The sequence below is a fragment of the Centrocercus urophasianus genome, unplaced genomic scaffold (genome assembly GCF_019232065.1).
Source record: "Centrocercus urophasianus isolate 14NV4802_14NV808 unplaced genomic scaffold, USGS_Curo_1.0 seq_46, whole genome shotgun sequence".
Lineage (NCBI taxonomy): Eukaryota > Metazoa > Chordata > Aves > Galliformes > Phasianidae > Centrocercus > Centrocercus urophasianus.
The window spans coordinates 344,808-365,758 of record NW_024885044.1 but is presented as its reverse complement, the minus strand read 5'-3'; the positions used below and the strand labels follow the sequence as shown (position 1 = coordinate 365,758).

At 39.7% G+C, this 20,951-nt stretch overlaps 1 protein-coding gene across 3 annotated transcripts in view; it reads right to left on the bottom strand.

Annotated features, from left to right (window-relative positions):
* Positions 1-1,881: 1,881 nt before the first annotated feature.
* The window catches only part of PTPN1 (protein tyrosine phosphatase non-receptor type 1), a 39,131-nt gene continuing 20,061 nt past the window's right edge, over positions 1,882-20,951 (bottom strand). For all 3 annotated transcript variants that reach the window (XM_042834326.1, XM_042834327.1, XM_042834328.1), the window contains 8 exons: positions 14,510-14,600; positions 12,930-13,030; positions 11,136-11,234; positions 8,319-8,456; positions 6,802-7,011; positions 5,975-6,136; positions 5,128-5,363; positions 1,882-2,407 (listed from right to left, as the gene is read on the bottom strand). In XM_042834326.1, coding sequence (XP_042690260.1) covers positions 2,200-2,407; positions 5,128-5,363; positions 5,975-6,136; positions 6,802-7,011; positions 8,319-8,456; positions 11,136-11,234; positions 12,930-13,030; positions 14,510-14,600 — 1,245 coding nt within the window. In that variant the 3' untranslated portion in view covers positions 1,882-2,199. The remainder of the gene's footprint in view (positions 2,408-5,127; positions 5,364-5,974; positions 6,137-6,801; positions 7,012-8,318; positions 8,457-11,135; positions 11,235-12,929; positions 13,031-14,509; positions 14,601-20,951) is intronic.

Genomic DNA, 20,951 nt, shown 5'->3' with positions numbered 1-20,951 from the left:
CAGGACACTAGAAGACTTTACATGCATTCTAATACAAATGATGTATGAATGTTGCTTTAGAACAGTGTTCTACCAAATGATGGAGAGAACAGTGGAGAGAAAGCAATCACACGCTGTATCTTAAATACACAGATGAGCCATTATATATTACCATTTTTCTACACTCATTTTTCACGATTCCAGTAATACCACCAGATATTGACTGGTTACAGCATTCCTCCTTTCCAGTACTGGAAAGTACAGACTGTTGGTCTGACCAACAATCCCACAGGTGAAGTATCCATTCCCAGTACTACCTGAGGATTTAATATTGTACTTGTGAAAAGCCCTTGATGCAAGCTTAACAAAAGACAGAAAAGAAACAGCTCCCCACTTCACCTCCTTATTCACCGAAGGAAAAGAGCTGCACCTACAGACAGCTTTGCAAAAATGAAAAACGTGGAGTGGAAAGACTTTAAGATAGTGATGTTTGCACTGAGAATGGTGGTTAAGTGCCATAAAGCATTTAAAAACAAAAGGAACTGATTAGCAACGCTGTTGCAGATCAGCCAACTTGGTTTGGTTTCATTCACCACAGCTTTTAGTAGTGAATTTAACTCTTCAGTTCCATGACATCAGCAAATAATTCTTCCCTATTACTGTTTAAGTTGTAATAATTTGGTACTAATGTGAGGAGCAGCACTGACTAAGACTGCTGCTCAGTGTAACGCAAGCTTCCAGTCACAATTCTACCAATGCACCCAAATCTTCATTTGCAAGCACTCAGATTATTCAAGTGCTGGGCTCCAGCTGAGCAGACCCCTGACACAGCATGGCACAGAACAAAACCACCCATCTCCTAGCCCACGTTACTGAGGACAGCAACATCCGTGTCTGCAGAGGTGCCAGGCTTATCCACACACACCTCTGTCCCACGGTCACCCAACAGCTTCTCTTCAGCCAAATACACCAGTATTCTAAATCTTTGCTTTAAAATAAGCAAAACACACAAATGCTTGCATCAACAGCCAGCTGATGCGTTCTGAGGCCAACATGTCTTCTGTTGAACTTTCTGTCTTAAGGAAGCTGCCACAGGATTGAGGCTCTGGTTTTCCTGACGTGCTTTCCATGCTTACCTGCAATGCCTCTGAGCACACGACCTCCCGGCCGTGGCACAAAGCACACTGTTCCTTATGAAGCAGATGTAGACTGAAACTGCATTTTACATTCCAAATGATGAGGCTTATGAACTGGTCCTTCTGAATGCCAACTGAACAGCTTCAAAATGCTGGTGGACATGTTTTGGTTGAATTTTCTTTCCTGTTTCTTTCCCTCCCCTCAATTTCTCCTAACCCAGAATACAAATGTAAAAACAGCTTTACAAAGGATGGTGCAATGTAAATAGGTATATGTGCAAGTAGAGCGCAACAAAAGTCAATGAGAAGATACATTTCTTTAAAAAAAAAGAAAAAAGAAAAAAAGAGCTGGACATGTTGGCATACCCTGAGCAAATGCAGAAGCCTGTTTCTATAAACAACGTAAAACAATAAGCTCTTTCAGAAAAGTTTTCCCAAGATTAAATACATCAATACCACAGGCACTGCCCACAACTCACTCAGTCTTTAACAGATGAAGCAAGTTAGAAATAAAACCAAACCAAATACCCACCCAATCATAGCTGCCCCCTACCCCTTCCAAAAGGTTTACATTCTTCAGGTATGTGGGTTTGTTTTTCTTTTTTTTTTGGGAACTCAATGATGTAAGTGATGTATTTGGTTACAACACTTGGAGAATACAAGCAAGTTCCGCTTGTGCCTAGCTTTTCTGAAACACAAAAGAAAAAGAACTGGCTTTTTAAAAAAGGCTAAAAACAACAATGTGTTGTAATTCTATTATTTAGTTAAAAAAAAAAAAAAAAAAAAAAAAAAAAAAGGAAGAAAAAAAGAAAAACGGACTATTTGGCATTTTCTCTGCTTACTCCTGAATATTTTAAGGCCCTGAGATTAGAATATCATGTTCTTGGGACCACAGGGCTAGCTGAAACCCTAGTGCATCAATTCTCTCTTTAAGCCCTAACCAAAGTTCTGGCCTTTCAACTTAAGATCTATCTCTGCTGAGATAAGGCTCACGTGCCTCAAGAAGCTTTCTTGTACAGAAGCTTATTACAAACCGATCAAATCGTTGGTGTTTTCTGCAGGGTCAGTTGTGCTGGCATGTCCATCAGTGAAAACATACCCTGTAGCAGAGATAAGCTCCTGCTGTGAGGAAAGTGAACATGCATATATTCACTAGAAATGGCTTCCAAGTTGTGATCATGTTCTCATCATCCTCTTCTATGCTTTCCGACTTCATCGACTCTTCTTTGTGGGCCGAGACTTGCAGGTTTTCGCCAACAGTTCTCCTCCGAATTTCAGTGTCTTGACTAGTGCTTAAGGACAAATAAATAGATGTTCAGTACTGGATTTACCCTTTAAAGAATGAGCTGACCTATCCTTAAACACCTCTTGCACTGCTCATCCTAAATCTGCTGCCTCCGCAGCCACTGAGACAAGAAAGGGCCAGCCTACACCCAGCCGAGGAGAACATGAGGGCTCTGAAATCACACAGCTGCTCACAGTCAGAAAGTGATGAAATTACGGTTTGTGCTTTTGTAAGAGCAGCAAGGAGCATTGTGATGGAGCTGAGGATTACTCCATCTTTAATAGTCTTTAATGCTTTTTTTCTAGATAAAAATCTCCATCATGTTGACACCCAGAGAGGCTTCTTAACTGGAACTTTTAGATCTACTGTACAGCTTCTTCCATCTGAATTTAGAAAGCAGAACATCACCAAGCTGGGAGACCAAGTAGAGTGGAAACCAGCTGGGAGCTGCAGTGGACAGGGATTTCCTATACATCTTCTGGCAGCTGAAGTATAAAACTCAGCAATCTGTCATGTCAGGCAACAGACTAGGGCAGGAAAAAAGCCCATGCTTAAGGCTTCTGCCTTTTTGCTCACCTCTGCCAGTTTGTCCATGTCCACTGCTGCACTTCTTCCAGCCTCCTTCTGCCTCATCTTTTCATATCAACCTGCCCACCCCCTTCCTGTCTAGCATGTTTTTCTTGCATCATTTCTGGACTCACTGTCCTAGAATTGAGGACAAGAGCAGCGATCAAAAGGAAGCCTCACCTTGCAACTACAGTAATGCTATGGAATTCAGGATCTCAGGATTCAAATCCCAGCCTTTTCTAATGTCAAATACTGCATTAAGATTGGATTTCACTTTAGTAAGGTAACGAGCAGATGTCTAGTCCAAGCCAGCCTCATAATTAAAAAGGAAGACAAGCAGTTCCAGAGGATGACTCAGCCCCAGCCTCAGACTGGTGCCTGTAATAAAATTAATGTATGTCTCTGAGCTGGACATGCCTTATATTCGTTTAGACGAAACTGTGTAAAGAATTTCCAGGAAATCATTTCTCCACTGATTAATTCAGATCTACATAGCTGATGACATAAGATACAAGCTTTCTATCCATGTTCCTCATTAGGCACAGAAAGCATTAGCTGTTATCTCACATCCCAGGCAAATACTCTGGTAACAGAACTAAACTGTCCCTGATGGAAGAAAGGAGGAAGGTGTTGCTATTGTAACACTTCTCTTTTGTAGCTAAGCCTTCATAGAATTAGAGAATCACAGAACACCTAGGGTTGGAAGGGACACCGAGGATCATCAAGTTCCAGTCCCCCTGCCACAGGCAGGGCCACCACCCTCCAGATCCAGTACTACTCAGGTTGCACAGAGCCTTATCCAGCATGGCCTTGAACACCTCCAGGGATGGAGCATCCGCAACCTCTCTGGGCAGCTGTGACAGCACCTCACCACTCTCTGTAAAGAGCTTCCCCTGACATCCAATCTAAACCTCTCCTCCTTAAACTTAAAACCCCTCCCCTTGTCCTATCTCTACCTACCCGAGTAAAAAGCTGATTCCTTTCCTTTTTATAATCCCTCTTAAACACTGGACGGCTGCAATGAGGTCTCCTCACAGACTTCTTCTCCAGGCTGAGCAAGCCCATCTTTGTTTCTCCCTACTCCTACTTCCAAGATTCTCTTTCTTTTTAGTAGAGGCATTTGGAATTTCAGTATTTCACTTCTCAAATCTCCCCCACTGAATTAAAAAACAAAATCCCAATTTAAACATTGTTTTCATTAAGCAGGCAAAGAACACTTTCATTTTATTTCTGCCTCCTGCAGAATTTGGAGAGATACCAGGTTCATGTTCTCAGCCTCCGTGCTCTCTGTGAAATTAAGAGGAAGTTTATTTTGAAGGAAGACTGCTGGGAACTTATACTACTAATCTCCAGTTTGCAGAGTCATTCACTCCCTCACTGGTCTGATTAAATAAAATACATCAAGTCTGCCAGCTGCATCTGTTGAAAAAACTTTACGGTGCTGCAGAAAATACTAAAACTTGGTATTTTTATTCCAGAATTCCCAGATGTGAATCTGTCTTTTTAGAAGACCAGCTAGTGGGGGAAAAAAATCAAACTTGTCATTAATCATCTCCGGTGGTTCTTCAAAAATTATTTTTAAAAGTTTATTTTCTGTTGGCTGTTCTGAATAAATTAGTTAACATTGAGGCTTGACTTCATCCAGCTCCACGCCACTCAGATAAGGCAGGAGGGACATCTAGTGGCTGGCAGGTAGCAACCTGGGCTTCTCCACTGTCAGACCTCGCTTCTCACAGCACTTCCACGTATTTGTCAAGGTTGACCATTGAGGTTACAATGACAGGTAGAGAAGTTCCCTGTTCAGGAGCCCCTTCTACTCCTTTCATCAAAAGCAGACAAAGAATTAATTTCACATTTCTAAGTACAGCTAAAGCTGGTCAGCCTAGATCTCAGCTCCATGCTAATTCCACCTCCAGTGAAAGAGCTCCTGTGTAACTTACTGTAACACATCACATGCAAATTGAGACCAAGCCATCTCATTCTGCTTCTCTCACTACAGCAGGATCTCATTTTAAAAAATGCTGAAGAACTTTATGGAAAAGTATGCACAGATTTTGTTTTGGAACTGCTATTATAGTAATTCAGTCAACATCTATTCAGGATTTTTCATATGAAATTTTGAAAAAGTTTAGGTCAAGCTGAAGTGGGAAAATGAATTACCTGTCTGTGATCAGTGGTGCAGATGAAAAAACTCTGCCACCTGGAACCATCTCTTCAGCAGTGCTGACTGAGCATCTGATCTCTTCCTCTACCACTTGATGCTTAGGAAAGAATTCTGCATGTTCGTGCATCCTTCCGTTGTGCATTTCTGAGGTTCTCTTTGGTGGTCTGGGAGGAGGCGGGGTATGTTCAGGTGGTGGGTCCAGATCTTCATTGGAAAGCTCTTTCCACTGTTCCTGCAGGGAAGGAAATGCCCTGTTATGTTTTCCATTGTTTATTTTATGTAAACTACTGTAGCTTTAACTTGGTAGGGGCTTCCCACTCTACCTTCTCACTTATTTTTAGCATGCCTGTTCATTTGCATTGAAAAAAAAAAAAAAAGGGAAAGAAGCCGACACAAAAATAATACCAAATCTAAGCTCTCTGCAGTACACCAAAGACAGCAGTTATAATCAGTTATAAAAGGAAGAAATTTTAATCGACCTCTGGAAATTTTAAATAGCATGAAATAGAACCTATGTTGCTAGTTCTGCTGTAAGAATTCATCGCAATACTTAAATTTCTATCATACAAGGAAGCTGATGAAAGACATGGCAGATGCAGCCAATCTAGACCCCAGTGAAGGTGCTGAGGAGTACACAGGCACCACCTATTACTCTACAGGGCTACAGGAAGTATAGTGAAGTCAGTAATAAAGCATTGTATTCAAGTACTGCACAATATAAAAACTTACTGAAGCCAAAGTAATTCAAGGCTCCTTTCTGTTCACTGACCTCACTTATATGCTACAGTTAAAAAAAATGTTGCAGCTCACTATACATCTGGATCTGCAGTCAATGATACTCACTTGCACTGAAGCATCCCCCATAATGAATTTTGCCCCCTCAATAACAGCTAAGTAGGAGAAACGAAGCTGATCTGCTGTCTGTATGAGTCCCATTCTGTACTTCCTCATTTCGAGCAGAACCTGCTTAACATCCACAGAAGAAGGATCTTTCCGTTTGTCCATCTGAAGATAAAAATTTGAAACATACTTTATGCTCTGATGAGATTCAATATGATGACTGACTTAATAGAGCAGCTTTCAGACCATCCTACATATTGAAGTATTAGTGCACTAAGAAAAGACACAGAAATGGAAAACTGCACTAGGACTCTATAATCCTGTATGTTTTCCCTTTTTTGGTCTTTCTTGTTTTGAAGATGTAATAAGTAAAATAGTTTAAGAAACAGATACTCTGACCCAGGCCTGACTTCTGTGTATTAGTTCATCTCACACAGTGACAGAATAAAACCAAAATTTTCCCCTCCCTAAATGGCAAAGTTGACTCTGTAAAAGGAAACACGTCGGTGTATTTCACACTGTTTAAGGATAGCTTACGCTGTTATTTAGCAAACACCTCATGTTTTTCTTAAGCACACGGATAAAGCCTATCCGTGCAAATCACTCTAAAAACTAGAGTTTTCCTTCCTGGAATCAAACAGCCAGTTAAGAATGAGATCTACCTTAGTTTTAAAATGGAAGACAGTCTCACACCAGAATGAGTAAGATAAGAGAAATAACACGTGAGAATACTCCACAGAAAACACCGCAGCTTTTTGTGAGCCAGAAGAAACCGCTCTTCAAGGGAGCTCTGCTGAAACAGCGTATCATCTCGACACAGTAGTTCTTACCAGCAGAAGACACGTATCGACCAGGCAGAACGTTCCTGATCTCCCAATTCCTGCGCTGCAGTGCACCACAACAGGTCCATACTCAGGGTTAAGCGAGCCAGATTCTCTCACTTTGAACAAGAAATTGAGGAATGAAGCAGGAGACTCCGGGACTCCAAAGTCAGGCCACGTAGTATAATGAAAGTGCAGAATCTCTCTAGTTTCCTGCGTCTGTAAAAGACAGCACTTAGCAAGTCTTTTAGTTGGATGCACAAGTCAAAAACTGTTCAAAGTACAGCTGCTTACAACAATGTTCTAATGAGCAAATACAGTTCCTCACATGTTCATTTTCCTAGCAAGTATCCTCCTACATGCTTAAGAAAGGCAGCTTCAAATGTCAGTTACATAGCTTCAAACATTAACTGTTTATAGCTGTAGGTCAGTTTCGAATTTGTGCCTACGAAAAAAACGTTAGCAGTAAATCTGGTTTCTATGATACAGAGGAGAGCACCAGCTCAGCTTTGTGTGGTAATCAGACTGCACTACTACTTCTTGGACATTACAGCTTTACAATAGTTGACTTAAATTCAAATAACAACGCTCCATGTTCTGAGGGGGCTTTCACATCTGCTCAGCTAAGAAACTAATTACAGTTATTCCTTTTTGTAAAAGGACTCTGTTTTGAGCAAAGGAGACTGGTAAGTAAACTTATGTATAACCTGCCTTATGCTTTTTTCAGTATAGTTCAAATGCTTGCACTAAGATAGCTAGCTGATAGTAGCTAACTACTGCTGACCAGTTTGTAATGGCAGAATTTAAAGACCATTTAAAGAGTTCTCAGAATGGTGTACGGCGAGCTACAGAAACCTGTTCCACTTCTGCAGACGAAACACACAATCACAGGTGTTCCCTTACACTTTATTCCCAATTTGGAAACTTTCTTCCAAGACCACTAACTCAATGGTGTTCACATCCTGTCAGAATTTGGAGGTACAACCATCCAAAACATGCCTATGGCAGATATACTTCTTAACACAGCAAACAAACTGCAACAGCCAAATCCTTACTCAGCTATCACTTGATCAATCAAATTCGTATCTGCTTTCTCACATTTCCTGGCACAAGATGCTAACAGTTGAGCAAATATTGATACCCTCCAGTATGGAGCAGCATGTGGGCAGAACAGAACTGTTGCCAGAATGCCACAACATGCACACTGAGCTCAGCACCGCTGGGAACCTTAGACATTATCTTCAGTTACCCACATTCAGCGACAGTGAATGGCAATATTCCTTGCCAGCGTCATGCAGGAACTTTCCATCAGGTGCCACTGCTTGAATGACTGCTTTTGTGTTTCTTCACTGTCAGAGTAATGCTCCAATACCAGGCAATGTTGAAGAGCCATCTCATACAGAATCATCAATTCCAGCACAAAACCTGCTGCATTTCACACCAGTCTTTTCCATAACCTTACTGATGAGCAGGGTCTCACCTCAGAGAGATTAAAGGAAGTGACTGGTAGTAGTTCCTGTACTTACTGTAAGGTTTTCCAACTCAAGTTGTCGTACTGTGTAATATGACTTTATATCTTCTGATATCAAGGTTAGTTTCAAGTTCGTATCTTCAAAAAACATTTCCCTTTCTTCCTTCCGTGGCCAGTACTGCGCACACTTTATCTAAAAACAGACGGGTACCATTTATGCATCGTTTATACTTGTGTAAAAAGCAAATATAACTATCTTAAAATATTCCTCTGGTTTATTATAAGGATGAGTTTCAATGCAAAAAATACCAGCCTTCCTTTATGCTGCAAAACTACATCTTCAGTAATTTTTGTTTGGTACGAGTCAAATTATTTTGACCCCAACTGACTCATGAAAATACCTAAGGACTGAGGATAGCTTTGTGGCAGCAGAGCTCTTTCTTCTACATGGAAACTGGAAGAGTGTGCAACAGGACTGTACCTCTGGTGGAACATAATCAAAATCACCAAAGTCATTATTTATTTTAGCTTGTATCATACCATTAACAACAACCCAAAAAGTCTAGTAAATTTCTAAATACAAAAGCTGTACAACACTGCCAAAATGTGAATCCAAGTCAATGCTGCATTTTATGCATCACCCTTACTGAAATGTTTCCATTTCAAAAGAAGAGATGTTAACAAGAGCAGAATGTACCATAAAAAAAATTATTAATTCAACAGATAAGCTACTAGAGAATGACAGCATTACTAATTTGCAAGTATAATATCAGATGAGATTTTGGGTTATTCCTTTCATTTACCACAAAAATAAAAACAGCAGTGAGATCATTCTAATTTTACATGGCACACTTTGAAAGTAAAGAGCCTAACAAAAAATCCTGCAGTCAGCAAACACAACCATTACCTATTTCTGACTTTCAATTTTGTCAGTGAAGTTTTCCAAGAGAACTTACTTTTGCAAGAAGACTGCTGCATTAGATAAATCAACCAAACAGACGAGCAGCAGATTGTGCAGTGTGTAGGAAAAAACTGAAACTAAAGAAAAAGAAACTCACCAGCAAGACAAATGGGAAAGTTTATAACCATTAAAAACTACAGATATTCTGAGTGTGGGAACTGTCCTGCTCTTTCTGTCATTAAGCATTGCTCCTCTGAAAACAGGATTACAGCCACCACTTGTCCGTATCTCAGCTCTTTGGGAACGGATGGCTGCACGTGGTTAGTGCTGCTTTTATTGAAGGTCCAATAACATGGATTTAATGCTGAAGTGGAGAAATACTGGTAAGAAAACAACAGCAATCTCACCTCTAGGATAATTTCTGCCAGGAAACTCTACGGAGTAATGTAATCAATGGTACTTTAATTCTAGTTTTGCCCGGACTAGTTCTAGCTTTTATTCAAATCGTACCCTTAGTTTTCAGGGTCTAGAAGGCAGTTTTAATTCTCAGCACTTTCTTGAGTCTTAACGTTTAAGAAACTGCAAATGACTGGTGTCTAACTTCTCTATCAAATGCGCCTGTAAAGAGTATTTTGTTGTGCTCCACTGTAACCCCCGCTGCTGTCTGCTCAGAAGGGTTAGCAGCCAGCCCTAAGGGACCATAGTAATTCATTTTCTTTGAAACCATTGACGCTGCAGAGAATAAGTGGGAATGGCTGGAAAGGAAGAAACTATTGAAAACTACAGTTACTGCATCTCTTGAAGATTAAGTTTCACTTGCAACACACTCATAATCAAGACTGCAGTTACTAAAAACACAACTGATTCCACAAGAAATTTCCTGATGATTGAGAATTCTTTCCCCATTTTGCAAAAGCACACACCAGTTATCACTGGTAGATACCCAACATTCCCACGACGCCACTGACGCATCTTTATACTGACTGCACTGTAACATTTAGCTTGTAACTGTGCATTCCTGTCAGTTTTTAAAACTGCTTTTTTCTCAAATTTGACAGATGCCAAGTCCACCTGAGGAGCACAGGACACCAGCTGTTACCATACAACCAAAGCTCTGAACCCACAGATATAGAATTAATTCCGTGCTTGATGGAATTAATGCCCCATGTCTCCACCAACCCCAGAAGGGCTGAGACATTTCCTCTCAAGACAGCAGCTACTCCATGTGCAAGAGGAGCCAACCTCTTTTAGCTATCATGATAGTTACTTAAAATAACCTCAGCTATTTACCTGTTGTTTGCCTTCATCATCTGTCTGTCCTGTCTAATGTAAACTCCCTAAAAGGTGTGAGAGAATCAAATCCACTGCACATGTCCTGGCTTAACAGCTGCTCCTGCATCACTGGCACATCAGTGTTTAACACAGACACCAGGAAAAGCACTTGTAATTGTACCCCCATTTTCCTCACACCTGAAACAGTTTTTTTTTAATAAAACAGTGACCCTGGAGCACAAACAGTATATGCTGGAGTTAGGTTTAAAAATCTGAGTTCTTACTGTGTGAAGGAAACTTGGAATCAGGGTGAACCTGTAACTACACTAAAGCCATTTCACATTGTTTCTGAATAAACACTTGGTGTATTGGAGGCACAATTTGTATATGAGAAGAATTAGATTCAGATACCTAGGTTAGAAGCAGACCAAATACTCATTTTTGCAGACAGATGGTTTTAATGCCTTATTTCAACCAAATTCAGAAGAAATTAAGACCTGCAGGTACAAACAGGATAGTTTTCTGACTAAAAGACTGATTCACCAGGTAGTTGATTCTAAGCACTATTTGTTAGGTAAAATTACTTACAGTCACATTTTTCACCTCTATTTCAGTTCTCTTCTTTTTTTTTTTTTCTTTCGATTTAATTTAAAGCAAAACACACAGTGAGCACATAGCTAACACCAGGTAAATACTCACGGATCCCTTTTCCATCACTCTGTTCAACATGACAACACCACGGCTTTTCTGTTCCCAAACCATCTCCCAGAAGTGACCACAAGTATTTGGCAAAGGTCCCTGTGGAGACAGAATAACCAGAAATAAGTGATATTTTCTGTCAAAATCAGAGCAATGTTTCCCAGTAAAACATTACTGCCCTAGACAATAAATGCAGGCAAATATCAAGCAACTTCTCAAACTGAAAAAAAAAAAACCAACCAAACCCAAAAACAACAGAATGTAGTGATGTAGCTTTAGGTTCCAATTCTCCCATGGACAGATGTTAATCTCTTCCCTCCCCACACACATAACACACATAACAGGAAGAGAGAAGTAGTCTCATTAGTGAGAAGAGAACTGGGAGCAAAAAATGCTGAGAGAATTTTCGTAGGCGGGCAAATGAAAGTAATGGGGAAATAAAACCTCACTGATTAGGAGCAAAATTAATGTACACGTTTAATTCTTCTGCAATACTTCATTGTTATTCATGATACTTTACAGTATTATACTCTACTTACAAAGCACATTTCCTTGTAGCTTCTTGTCTGTGCTAATTCATTTTGCTGTTCTGTACTCCAAAATCCATTTTGAATTTGGGTCAACACAGCCAGCAGCACGGTGCCTCTCACACTCACTAAACACCACCTTGCTCAAACAGCTGGCCAGGGACCTCAAAAAGCCATTCAAATCCATTAAATACTGGATCAGAAAAAATCTTTAGTACCACTTAGCTGCACATACAAGCCTACCAGTTCAACTCTGCGATCAGCCTACCTCGTCCTAAATAAGGGAAATGCAAGTTATGTACAAGAATCATTTTCATATTGAATGCTGCACTGCCTGCTTCTTCGTTACAGATTTATCTTTGTTCTCTAGAAAGAAGAAGGAAGAGCTGCTGACCTTTGCTTGGAAATATTAATCCCAGTCTACCTTTATCTGAAGCGCGGGAGGAAGAACAAGTCAAGATTAGAGGCCAGGGCTGCCTCCAGGAAACCAAAGGTTTAGGACAAACAGGACTTCTGACAATCGCCAGCTGTCACAGTAAGACGGCCAGGTACCTTGATGTTTTTGAAACTGTTACATAACTGTGTAAGTCACAGATTCAGAGAAAGACAGCAAATTTCCCCCCTGCCCATATCTCCATCACCGAAGTCTTTATCATAGCTTTCCTCTCTCACTTCAAAGATGAAGACATGAGCACTGTCCGCAGACCTTTTGGAGGTCATCTTAGGATGTACACATCTGTGAACACTACACTAACATCGTTTTCAGAAGGATGTGTAACGACAAACTCCTGTAAATGTGAAATTCTCCCACTAAGTGAAGCATGTTTCTGTTCAGGAGTTTTAAGACTGTAATGGTCCAAAGTTCCAAAGCCTTTGTGCTTTGGACTTCCATGGTCTTTATGCATTGGTCTTCCATGTAGGAGAAAGGTGACAGATGTCAACCACATCTTGATGTTGCTTATCATAAACCAACATATCATAAGTGGATTTCTAAAAGTACATCAACTTCTGTTATAAAGCCAAGGTGGGCCTGAAGTCAGAGACCCAATGCTACCAAAATGCAAAGTCAGTACTGACAAAAAGAAGGAAAAACATGCAGCATTTATATAAAGTTGTTCTATGCACACAATATGTTTAAACAGACAGGGATACCTATATACACTTAACTAGCTTTAAAATAAACAACATAAACCAGACAGACTAAAGAAATTCCTTGAAAAACAACTCCAATCATCCCATATTTCCACTGTGTGTAGACAGCAGTTACCTGTGTAAGGATGTAGCTCCTCTGGGCCTCTTCCATTTTTATTAAACTAGCGTTGATATAGTCATTGTCACCTTGATTTAGCTTAATTCGACTGTGATCAACTGCAGAATAAATCAGAAATACTGGTTAGAATACATGCACAGCCTCACTAGATGAGAGGCTCAAAAAAGCAGAGTTTTCCTGAAGAATTAAAAGAGCTCAATCACAGAAGTGTTCTCTGGTATCCCTGGAGTACCATGTATGTACTACGAGAACAGCACTGTACAGAGCAGTGAATGCAAGTCGAGCTCCGTCTTCTGGAAATACATCGCAAGAATCTGGTACTCACAATTAAGGTGCAAACCAGATCACACTGATACATTTGTACAGTTACTAAGTTACTGTTTTTAAATAAATACAGTTACATAACTGCTTATCTACTGCAACTTAAACATTAAAAATCAGCTTGTTAAAGGTCTGACTAAACATACATTGAACAAAAGACTTACTCTACTTTTCCCCAGACAAGAACAAGTAACGTCTAGAAATAATAATTAAAGTTACAGAAAATGTAATGTTACTGCTCTTTTGTTAGGTTCTATTTCTTCTATATAGAAGGAAAAATGCACACACACACACAGAAAAAAACCCACAAAGACAAGAATTTTCACATTTTACAAGAAAGGTGAACAGATGATAACCTTCAGCCCCTACAATGTAAGAATTTGGTGGTACACAGTAACATTCTTCTCTTTGAGCAGAATATAGATAACTGCCCAAAGACAGAACCTACAGAATCACTGTATTTAAAATAGGTACCAGTGCTGCACCTTTAAGGAAGGGTCCTGACTACTGCTCTGCAGTGCAGAGAAGCCAGTCAGTTCAGCCAAGTAGTCACTTTCTCTAGTGTCTGCAATAGCACCTCCAAAGTCAGCACACCAGGCACAGGGAAGTCTGAATGTGGTAGCCTTTGTACATAGAATCACGGATGGAAAGACAGCCTGCGATGCTGAGCAGAACTGCTGCTGCAGTGCCTTGTACAGAGGGCACATGCTCAGAGACTGAAGTCTCATCAGAATTCAACAGAACATGCAATGACAGTCATTTTGGAAGCACAGGTCTCGCGCTGAGATTACCAGCTCTGCAAACGTCCTTTTTTCTATCTCAAATCTCAATCTCTGTCTCAACTGGATTCATCTCCAGTGGTCTTACTTTATGCAAGACTTCTCCATCTTCCAAAGGCAACAATTATGCTACATTGACTGAAAGGATGTTCTAGTAAGTGCACTGCAATAGAAAGGATATTTTTACTTGTGTTAATACTTCCGCCACCGTTTTTCCCTAGCATAAGAGAAAACAAGTTCCGTTCTTCTGTTTTCTACCCACACATACAGAATTACTGCATGTTGCTATACAACGATCCTATGAACATAACAGCATCCTGTGCCATCAATCTCATAACTTTATATATTAACAGACATAATGATCTGGGATCTCTATGCATCTAACAGAGGTCTTGATCTTACACAGAGCATTTACCTGCCAGAAATAATTAGAGGTCAGTTGTGTGTCACAAACAATGGAAAAGCAAATATACTTACAGGGGCTGACATCTCTGTACCTATTTCTGTTTTTGTTTCTGGGATGTTTCGCCACTTTACATGGAAAATCACTGGCTTCATGCCTAATGTCCTGAAACAAAACAACCAAAAAAGTTTAATGTATGAATTCATTTAATATCATCCAACCGTTAGCTATCTGAAGACAAACAGCCATCTGACTTCATGTTTTATCACAGAATCACATGATTTGTTTTACCGTGTGACAGTTTTAGACAGTGAACATTTTAGGATTCAGGTAAAAACTCAGTTTAAATTTATCAGAACACAAGAAAACGCTGGAAAGCACTTCCATATGAACTGCTCTACGATAATGGTGCCATTATCAAGGGAATTATCAAATGTTCCTTCTGGCCAACCAAGAATTAGAAAATATTCATTATGGTAGAAAAGACCTGTCTGCCCCTTGGCATCAGAGGAGTGACGTGTCAACACCAACATGCCACAATCACGTCTTTCTAAGGCTGTGCGGAACTTTACCTTGACTTATCAGCTGCAAATGGCAAAAAAAAAAAATTCAACTTGCATGCTCTACTGAATGTATCTATCATCTAAAGCATACAATTACAGTTTCTTCCAGGTTTTTTTTCAGATGTATGAAATAGCTCAACTATCTGAGATGATTTCTGCTGTCCTTGGATATTAGTCCCAGCTGATAAGAAACACGTCTTAACAATGTAAATAAATACTGTTCTAAGCAAGCGATTCTTAAAAACTACAGTACAAGGAACTTTCCCATAAAGCTGCCATATTTAACTGAAATTAATGAAAACCAAAGGAATGGATTTACAGTAAAACTGATACTTCGACAGCACAATTAGGTTTATGAAATCCTAAGACAGATACCATATGCATGAACATTAAATGAAAAAGTGAATCTGGCCCAGAGGCCATTCAAAAACATAATTATAAACACATTACAGAGCTAATTTATTTTTGTTAAAGACACCAAGTTAAGCCAAGTTTTATGTTAATTACCTGTGCAGACATGCATGCTGTTGATCCACACATCTATAACCACTGTTAGAAGCAGACAGGTTTCTGTGCATAAACATGCAGTAGCTTTGCAGGACTGCCTGTGATACATCTGCACAGAAAGGCTGGGCACTCCTCTATCAATCTCAGGCTCCAGCTCACATTGTGGCAAGCTTCCAACATGAGAGCAGAAGGATTTTATACCACCTCAGAATCTAATTGCTGAAACACAGGCCAAACTGGACTGCTTTTCTATTCCTCACAGCTTTGCAGAAAGAAGTACTTACAGTGCTAAAGATTTGTATTTATTTATTCATTTATTTATTTTGAAGTTCCTCTTTTTTGCTTTATTACCCCATTATTTACCAGTGATTACCAACGTACAGTGAATTCTGCAAATTAAGCAAACAGCTCTATTTTTCATATACCTGCTCAAAGTTAGTACAGTATTCTGAAATGGCCCCTCACTGAAATAAGTAATGACAGCTGCTACTTTTTGCAACTTAACACATGGCTGCCAGTAATTCTGCTTATGAAGAATGCTGTCTGGAGAACATGATCTTGACTGCTACATTCTAATATCTAAAACATGAAGTAGCTAAAAGGGCTGTTTTCTTAAATTAATCTCTGACTAATCAATTAGATTGGCGATTCTGTGTTCTGCAGGTGTTTATCTTTCCTATATACTGGCTGTACAGGATTAATAAGAGAAAAATAGGGAACTAAGGAAAAGTGGCCTTCTGGATCTCTAATCATATTTCTCACAGAGCCTATGTAGTCAGGAAACCAAAAAGTCAACACTTAAGATCCATATTAAAATGCAGCAAATTGCAAACCAAAAGAAAAAAATCCTTAGGAACGATAGCTGTGAAGACAGAGTTAAAGTGGTAGCAGCACTAGTCTGTGCAGTATCATTTCGTGGTATTAAAACATCTGAAAACAACCATCCCCTCTCTAAAATAGGAAACAAATCAAACATTTCATTACTGAGCTGAAATGATGCAAAGGAATTCTAATGTAAAAATACTGTACTTAAGTATTCATGTGCATATGCACTTATACACTACTTACTCCCAGCCTCAGGGAGTTCCACAGATTCAGATATGTATTTAAGGATCTCAGACTGGTAATGCATTGCTGAGGGAGTAGAAATCTGGTTATTAACTAACACCTGGTGGGTTTTTTTTTGTTGTTGTTGTGATGCTACAGTGCCTACAGGAATAGAAAGAATAAAGGAGGTCGAGGAGATGCAAAACTCCAATAAGCATGTAGAAAATGAAGAGAAAGAAATTACCCGCATGCCTCCCAAAAACAGACAGTCTTTAAAAAAATTACATATTCCTGAAGCATGTTGCAAAAAACAGAGATAAAAACAAAAGGGTAGGAGTGAGGGGGAAGAAGATGAAGGATCAAGATATCGCAGCAGGCAAGCTGCTGCCTTGTATGAAAAGCCAACTAAGCATACAGAACTTCATTTCTGAGTGCAATACCAATAAAAAAGAAAATCCCAAAGGGCACACTGCCTGGATCTCGGTGGTTGAATTCATGCCTGAAAAGATGGGGCATGCTGTTCTCAACAACATGGAATAAAAGTGACTTGAGGTTTTCTGTTGTTTATTTTGGCTACAGCAGTTGGTAGAACATCTAGAATGACAAGAAACGTAAGATTTTTTCCGGATATTTAGCTGGCTTTGGTAGAAATCAGATGGCCTTCAACAGAAGCGATTATTGGAAAGACGCATTCTAGTGTCAAGTTACAAAAACAACCATGTTACAGGCTTCTCATACATTTCCCAGAAACCTCTGTTATTGGTTACTTTAGGAGTCAGCTATCAAGTCAGATTAGCTACTGATGCAGGGTGGTGGAGGTCCAGTTACAGACTGGAGGATCACCACCAGGAGAAGGCAGATTCATTCAATGCACGGAATTACGTTATGAGTAACCTGAAGCCAGTCGTGCCGCAAGATCTGAGGTTAGTGGATGAATACTAATGAGGTATTGATAAGGTTACTTAACACCTTCTGTAATCACGCTCAGTCTCGCTGCAGAGATCCTGTAATTTTAAAAGGACATTTCATTCAAAAAGTTGTGCAATGTAACACTTCATAAAGATGGGCTAAAACCCAAGTCACTTGCACAAGATCAAATGCTTCTGTTTATGAACGAGTCATTCCGTAACGCTCATATCCTGATTTTAAACCCCATACCCAGTGCAAATACCCCTGAAAATGTCAGATGTAGAGTGAAGAACATCTGAAGTGCTATTCTTCAAATTCAAATTGAAAGTTCTCACTGCTACAAATGAATGGCAATGACTGGAATACGAAGTTCATTTGGGCTTTCCAGAAGCTTGGTCTCAGTTGCATTGAACGGGTTCCATTTCTCCACAATGCAAGGATAGCTGAGTTGTTCAGACAGAAGTAATCAGGCAGGCCAACACATCCTTGCTTGGATAGAAGCAGCAGAAAGGGGGGCTCCCAGAGGCTCTCGGCCCCTCATCCCAAAGCTTCCTGCTCCAGAATGCTCGACCCTTCCGAAACCTCATCGTAGTAATTCAGTCCATAGCACAAAGTCCTTTCCTTCCATTCCTCCCAGCCTTCAAAAAATTCCCCTTGACCCCGAACTACTTTATAGTACCAGCAGTCGATTCCTCCTGCATTTTACAGCCTGGTCTGGCCGCTTTTCCTAAGCCCTGAGCTACTTTTGCCCTATGTAAACCTGAGCATAACGCCACTGTTTGACTGCTACCTTTCTCACCTTGTTCAGAAACCTACAGGAGGTTAAGAAATGAAAGATATACCCCTAAATCTTCCAGTAAGTACTAGGTAAGACAACATGAAGAGGCATTCACGACATTAGTTGTTCAAGCATGTTGCAATTTGCACACATTTGCATGTCAGTATTTCAAGAAAAGAAACTGTCATGACCAGTCTGAAGGGCCTTTGGATTCAACAGAAAGCCTCCCTGGGACTTTCAAGCAGGCCTCAATCTGATCATGCTGTTATGTTACACCATAAATTTTGGAATAGTCTAGATCTTGGGATAATGAAATATTGTCATTTTAACAGTTCTGCTCCGACAGGAAACAGCATTTGCTAAGATCTCATCACCCGCAACGAAGGCACACAGTAATCCATCCACTCAGGCAGTCGCATTAAGGAACACAGTTCAAAACACGTATTAAAAAAACACTTAAACAAAAGAGCAACTTTAGTTTAAGAGCTTGAAAAAGATTTCTTAAAGCCAGCATTAAAGGCTGACTGCAGAATGGGGAAAAAAAAAACAATTATATGATGCGGCAAAGAGGACTAGGAGAAAAACAGGTACAACTACTAAGGGATCCACAATAAACAGGCACTTTACACAACTGGCTTCATATCAGTGTTTAAGAGAGCAAATTTGGTCACTGAGAAGCAGTGAACTGACTCCTCAACAAAAGAACATTGCTAATACCTAAAATACATGTAGATGAACAGATAAAAAGTATGTGGAGATCAGTATCTCACACAACTCAGACTGACAAGTAAAACTGGACTTCTTGTATCAGGACATTTGGATGAATACAAAAAAGGGGGATAGATTATACAGGTAACAAAAAGATCATCAGTGTGCATCTAAAGACCAAATAAATAAATGGACGTTTACATCAGACATCAGTCTTAAGCTGCAGAATTTCAGCTAGATAATTGAAATAAACATAGATTTTGATATCTTTTCTTTTTTAATCACTTAGTCTCTCCATTTTCTTTTCAAGAAAAATAATGGCAATATTGATTTATTAATCTGCCTCAACAAAAACCAGAGGGCTATACCCCAGCTTCTCTCCAAAGCCAAGTAGCATGGAAAGAGAGAGAGAAAAAGGGACAAGTTTGTTTAAAGTTCAATGACACTACTACGCGAGTTCCAAAAAAATACACATATATATCATCACACACTTACAACACGGCTTTCCTAGAAAGCCCCTTGCTAATTCAGCACTGCGTGGGCAATCTCCAACAGGTTGCAGCAATGCAACGTAAGCAGTGCTTCTGACACTACAGTCAGCTAGTTGTAGGCATGGAAATAACCCTGAGAACATAAACTGGTTGTGTTATTAAATCATATCAACACTTGGGAAAGTGTACTGATTTCTTCTGTGCCCGCACTCGTTACCGTTAGCAGATATTACTGATTGCTTCTCAAAACCAACTAGCCTCAACATGCTTAACAAGAAATTTACCAATTATTAAAGTAAATCCTCCAGTTCTTTATCACAGCCACCTCATCGTGGCAGGTAACCAAACACTAAATGCTCAGCTGAATTCGTGCATCCAAACAGCTCCTCAAATTTGGGTAAGTACTTCCAGAAGCAAGAAACTACCAGACTTGTACCATGTGCCGGTTTTAGTAGTACTGTATTTATTTAGCGTGTTGTCAAAAGGAATACATCACTGTATTCTGCAAAACTCAATTGTTCAGACTGTCAAATTGCTTCAATGTCATTATCTGCCATGAGTAAAAACTTTTTTCTATTTCGATTTTTTTGAATGTTGCAATGGAACTGGGGTAACCAGAGACTGATCACTCATGCTAAGTGTTAGACTGACTCTACTACTTGGTTAAAGAATTACATGAGACTTCTCGAATTTCAGTAAGTTCAAAATACAATTTGTTCTTGAAAGTTATGACCCATAACAGAAGAAGTTCAGAGTAGCTGGCAGTAATGCTCTACTTTTGCTGTTTTGTAGCCATGTACTCACTGCCAAAACAGGAAACAACTGAACTGAGTCAATATAAGAGAATAACTGCAGCTTCCTTCTTCGCCACATCCATCTCTCTTTTTTCCCCCAGATATTCAATCCACGTCAGGAGCACATCTTACACTGCCAGAAGGACAGTGACTTTTGAGAAGATGGAATTCTTCTCAAGAAGAAGTCATTTTCTTGACTGCTGTTTTGCAGAAGAAAAGCTTTGCTATCTTTATCATCAAACAAAGTCAGTGCCAGGAAATAAACCACAGTCCTACTGAAGTGCTAAGAGCTTCTATGTGTACTAATCTCCTACAAGAAAATAATCTCCTACAAGAAAAATAATCAGAGACAAAATTCAGATCTTGACTTACCCAAACACAGAGGTCTACAGATAAAGACCTTTAATTTAACCTCATATCAAATAGACTGGTGCATCTGGCAGCCCAGATATGCACGTAACTCATAGGAATTTAGTCTCTTACAAATCCAGACCTTAATTTGTTTGCAGTACTGGTTTTGTATGAGTTTAAAATGTGTAATTTCTGGTCTGTAGGTTATTCCAGGCTTCGTTAACAGACAACTGTGGTTATAAACAGTGTCCTCCTTTCCTAGTTACCCATTTCATTCCAGCATCTCACAAGCCATCTAGCAGCACTGTATCTTCTACAGAACACCCACCACAAAAAAAAAAAAAAAAAAAAAAAAAAAAAAAAAAAAA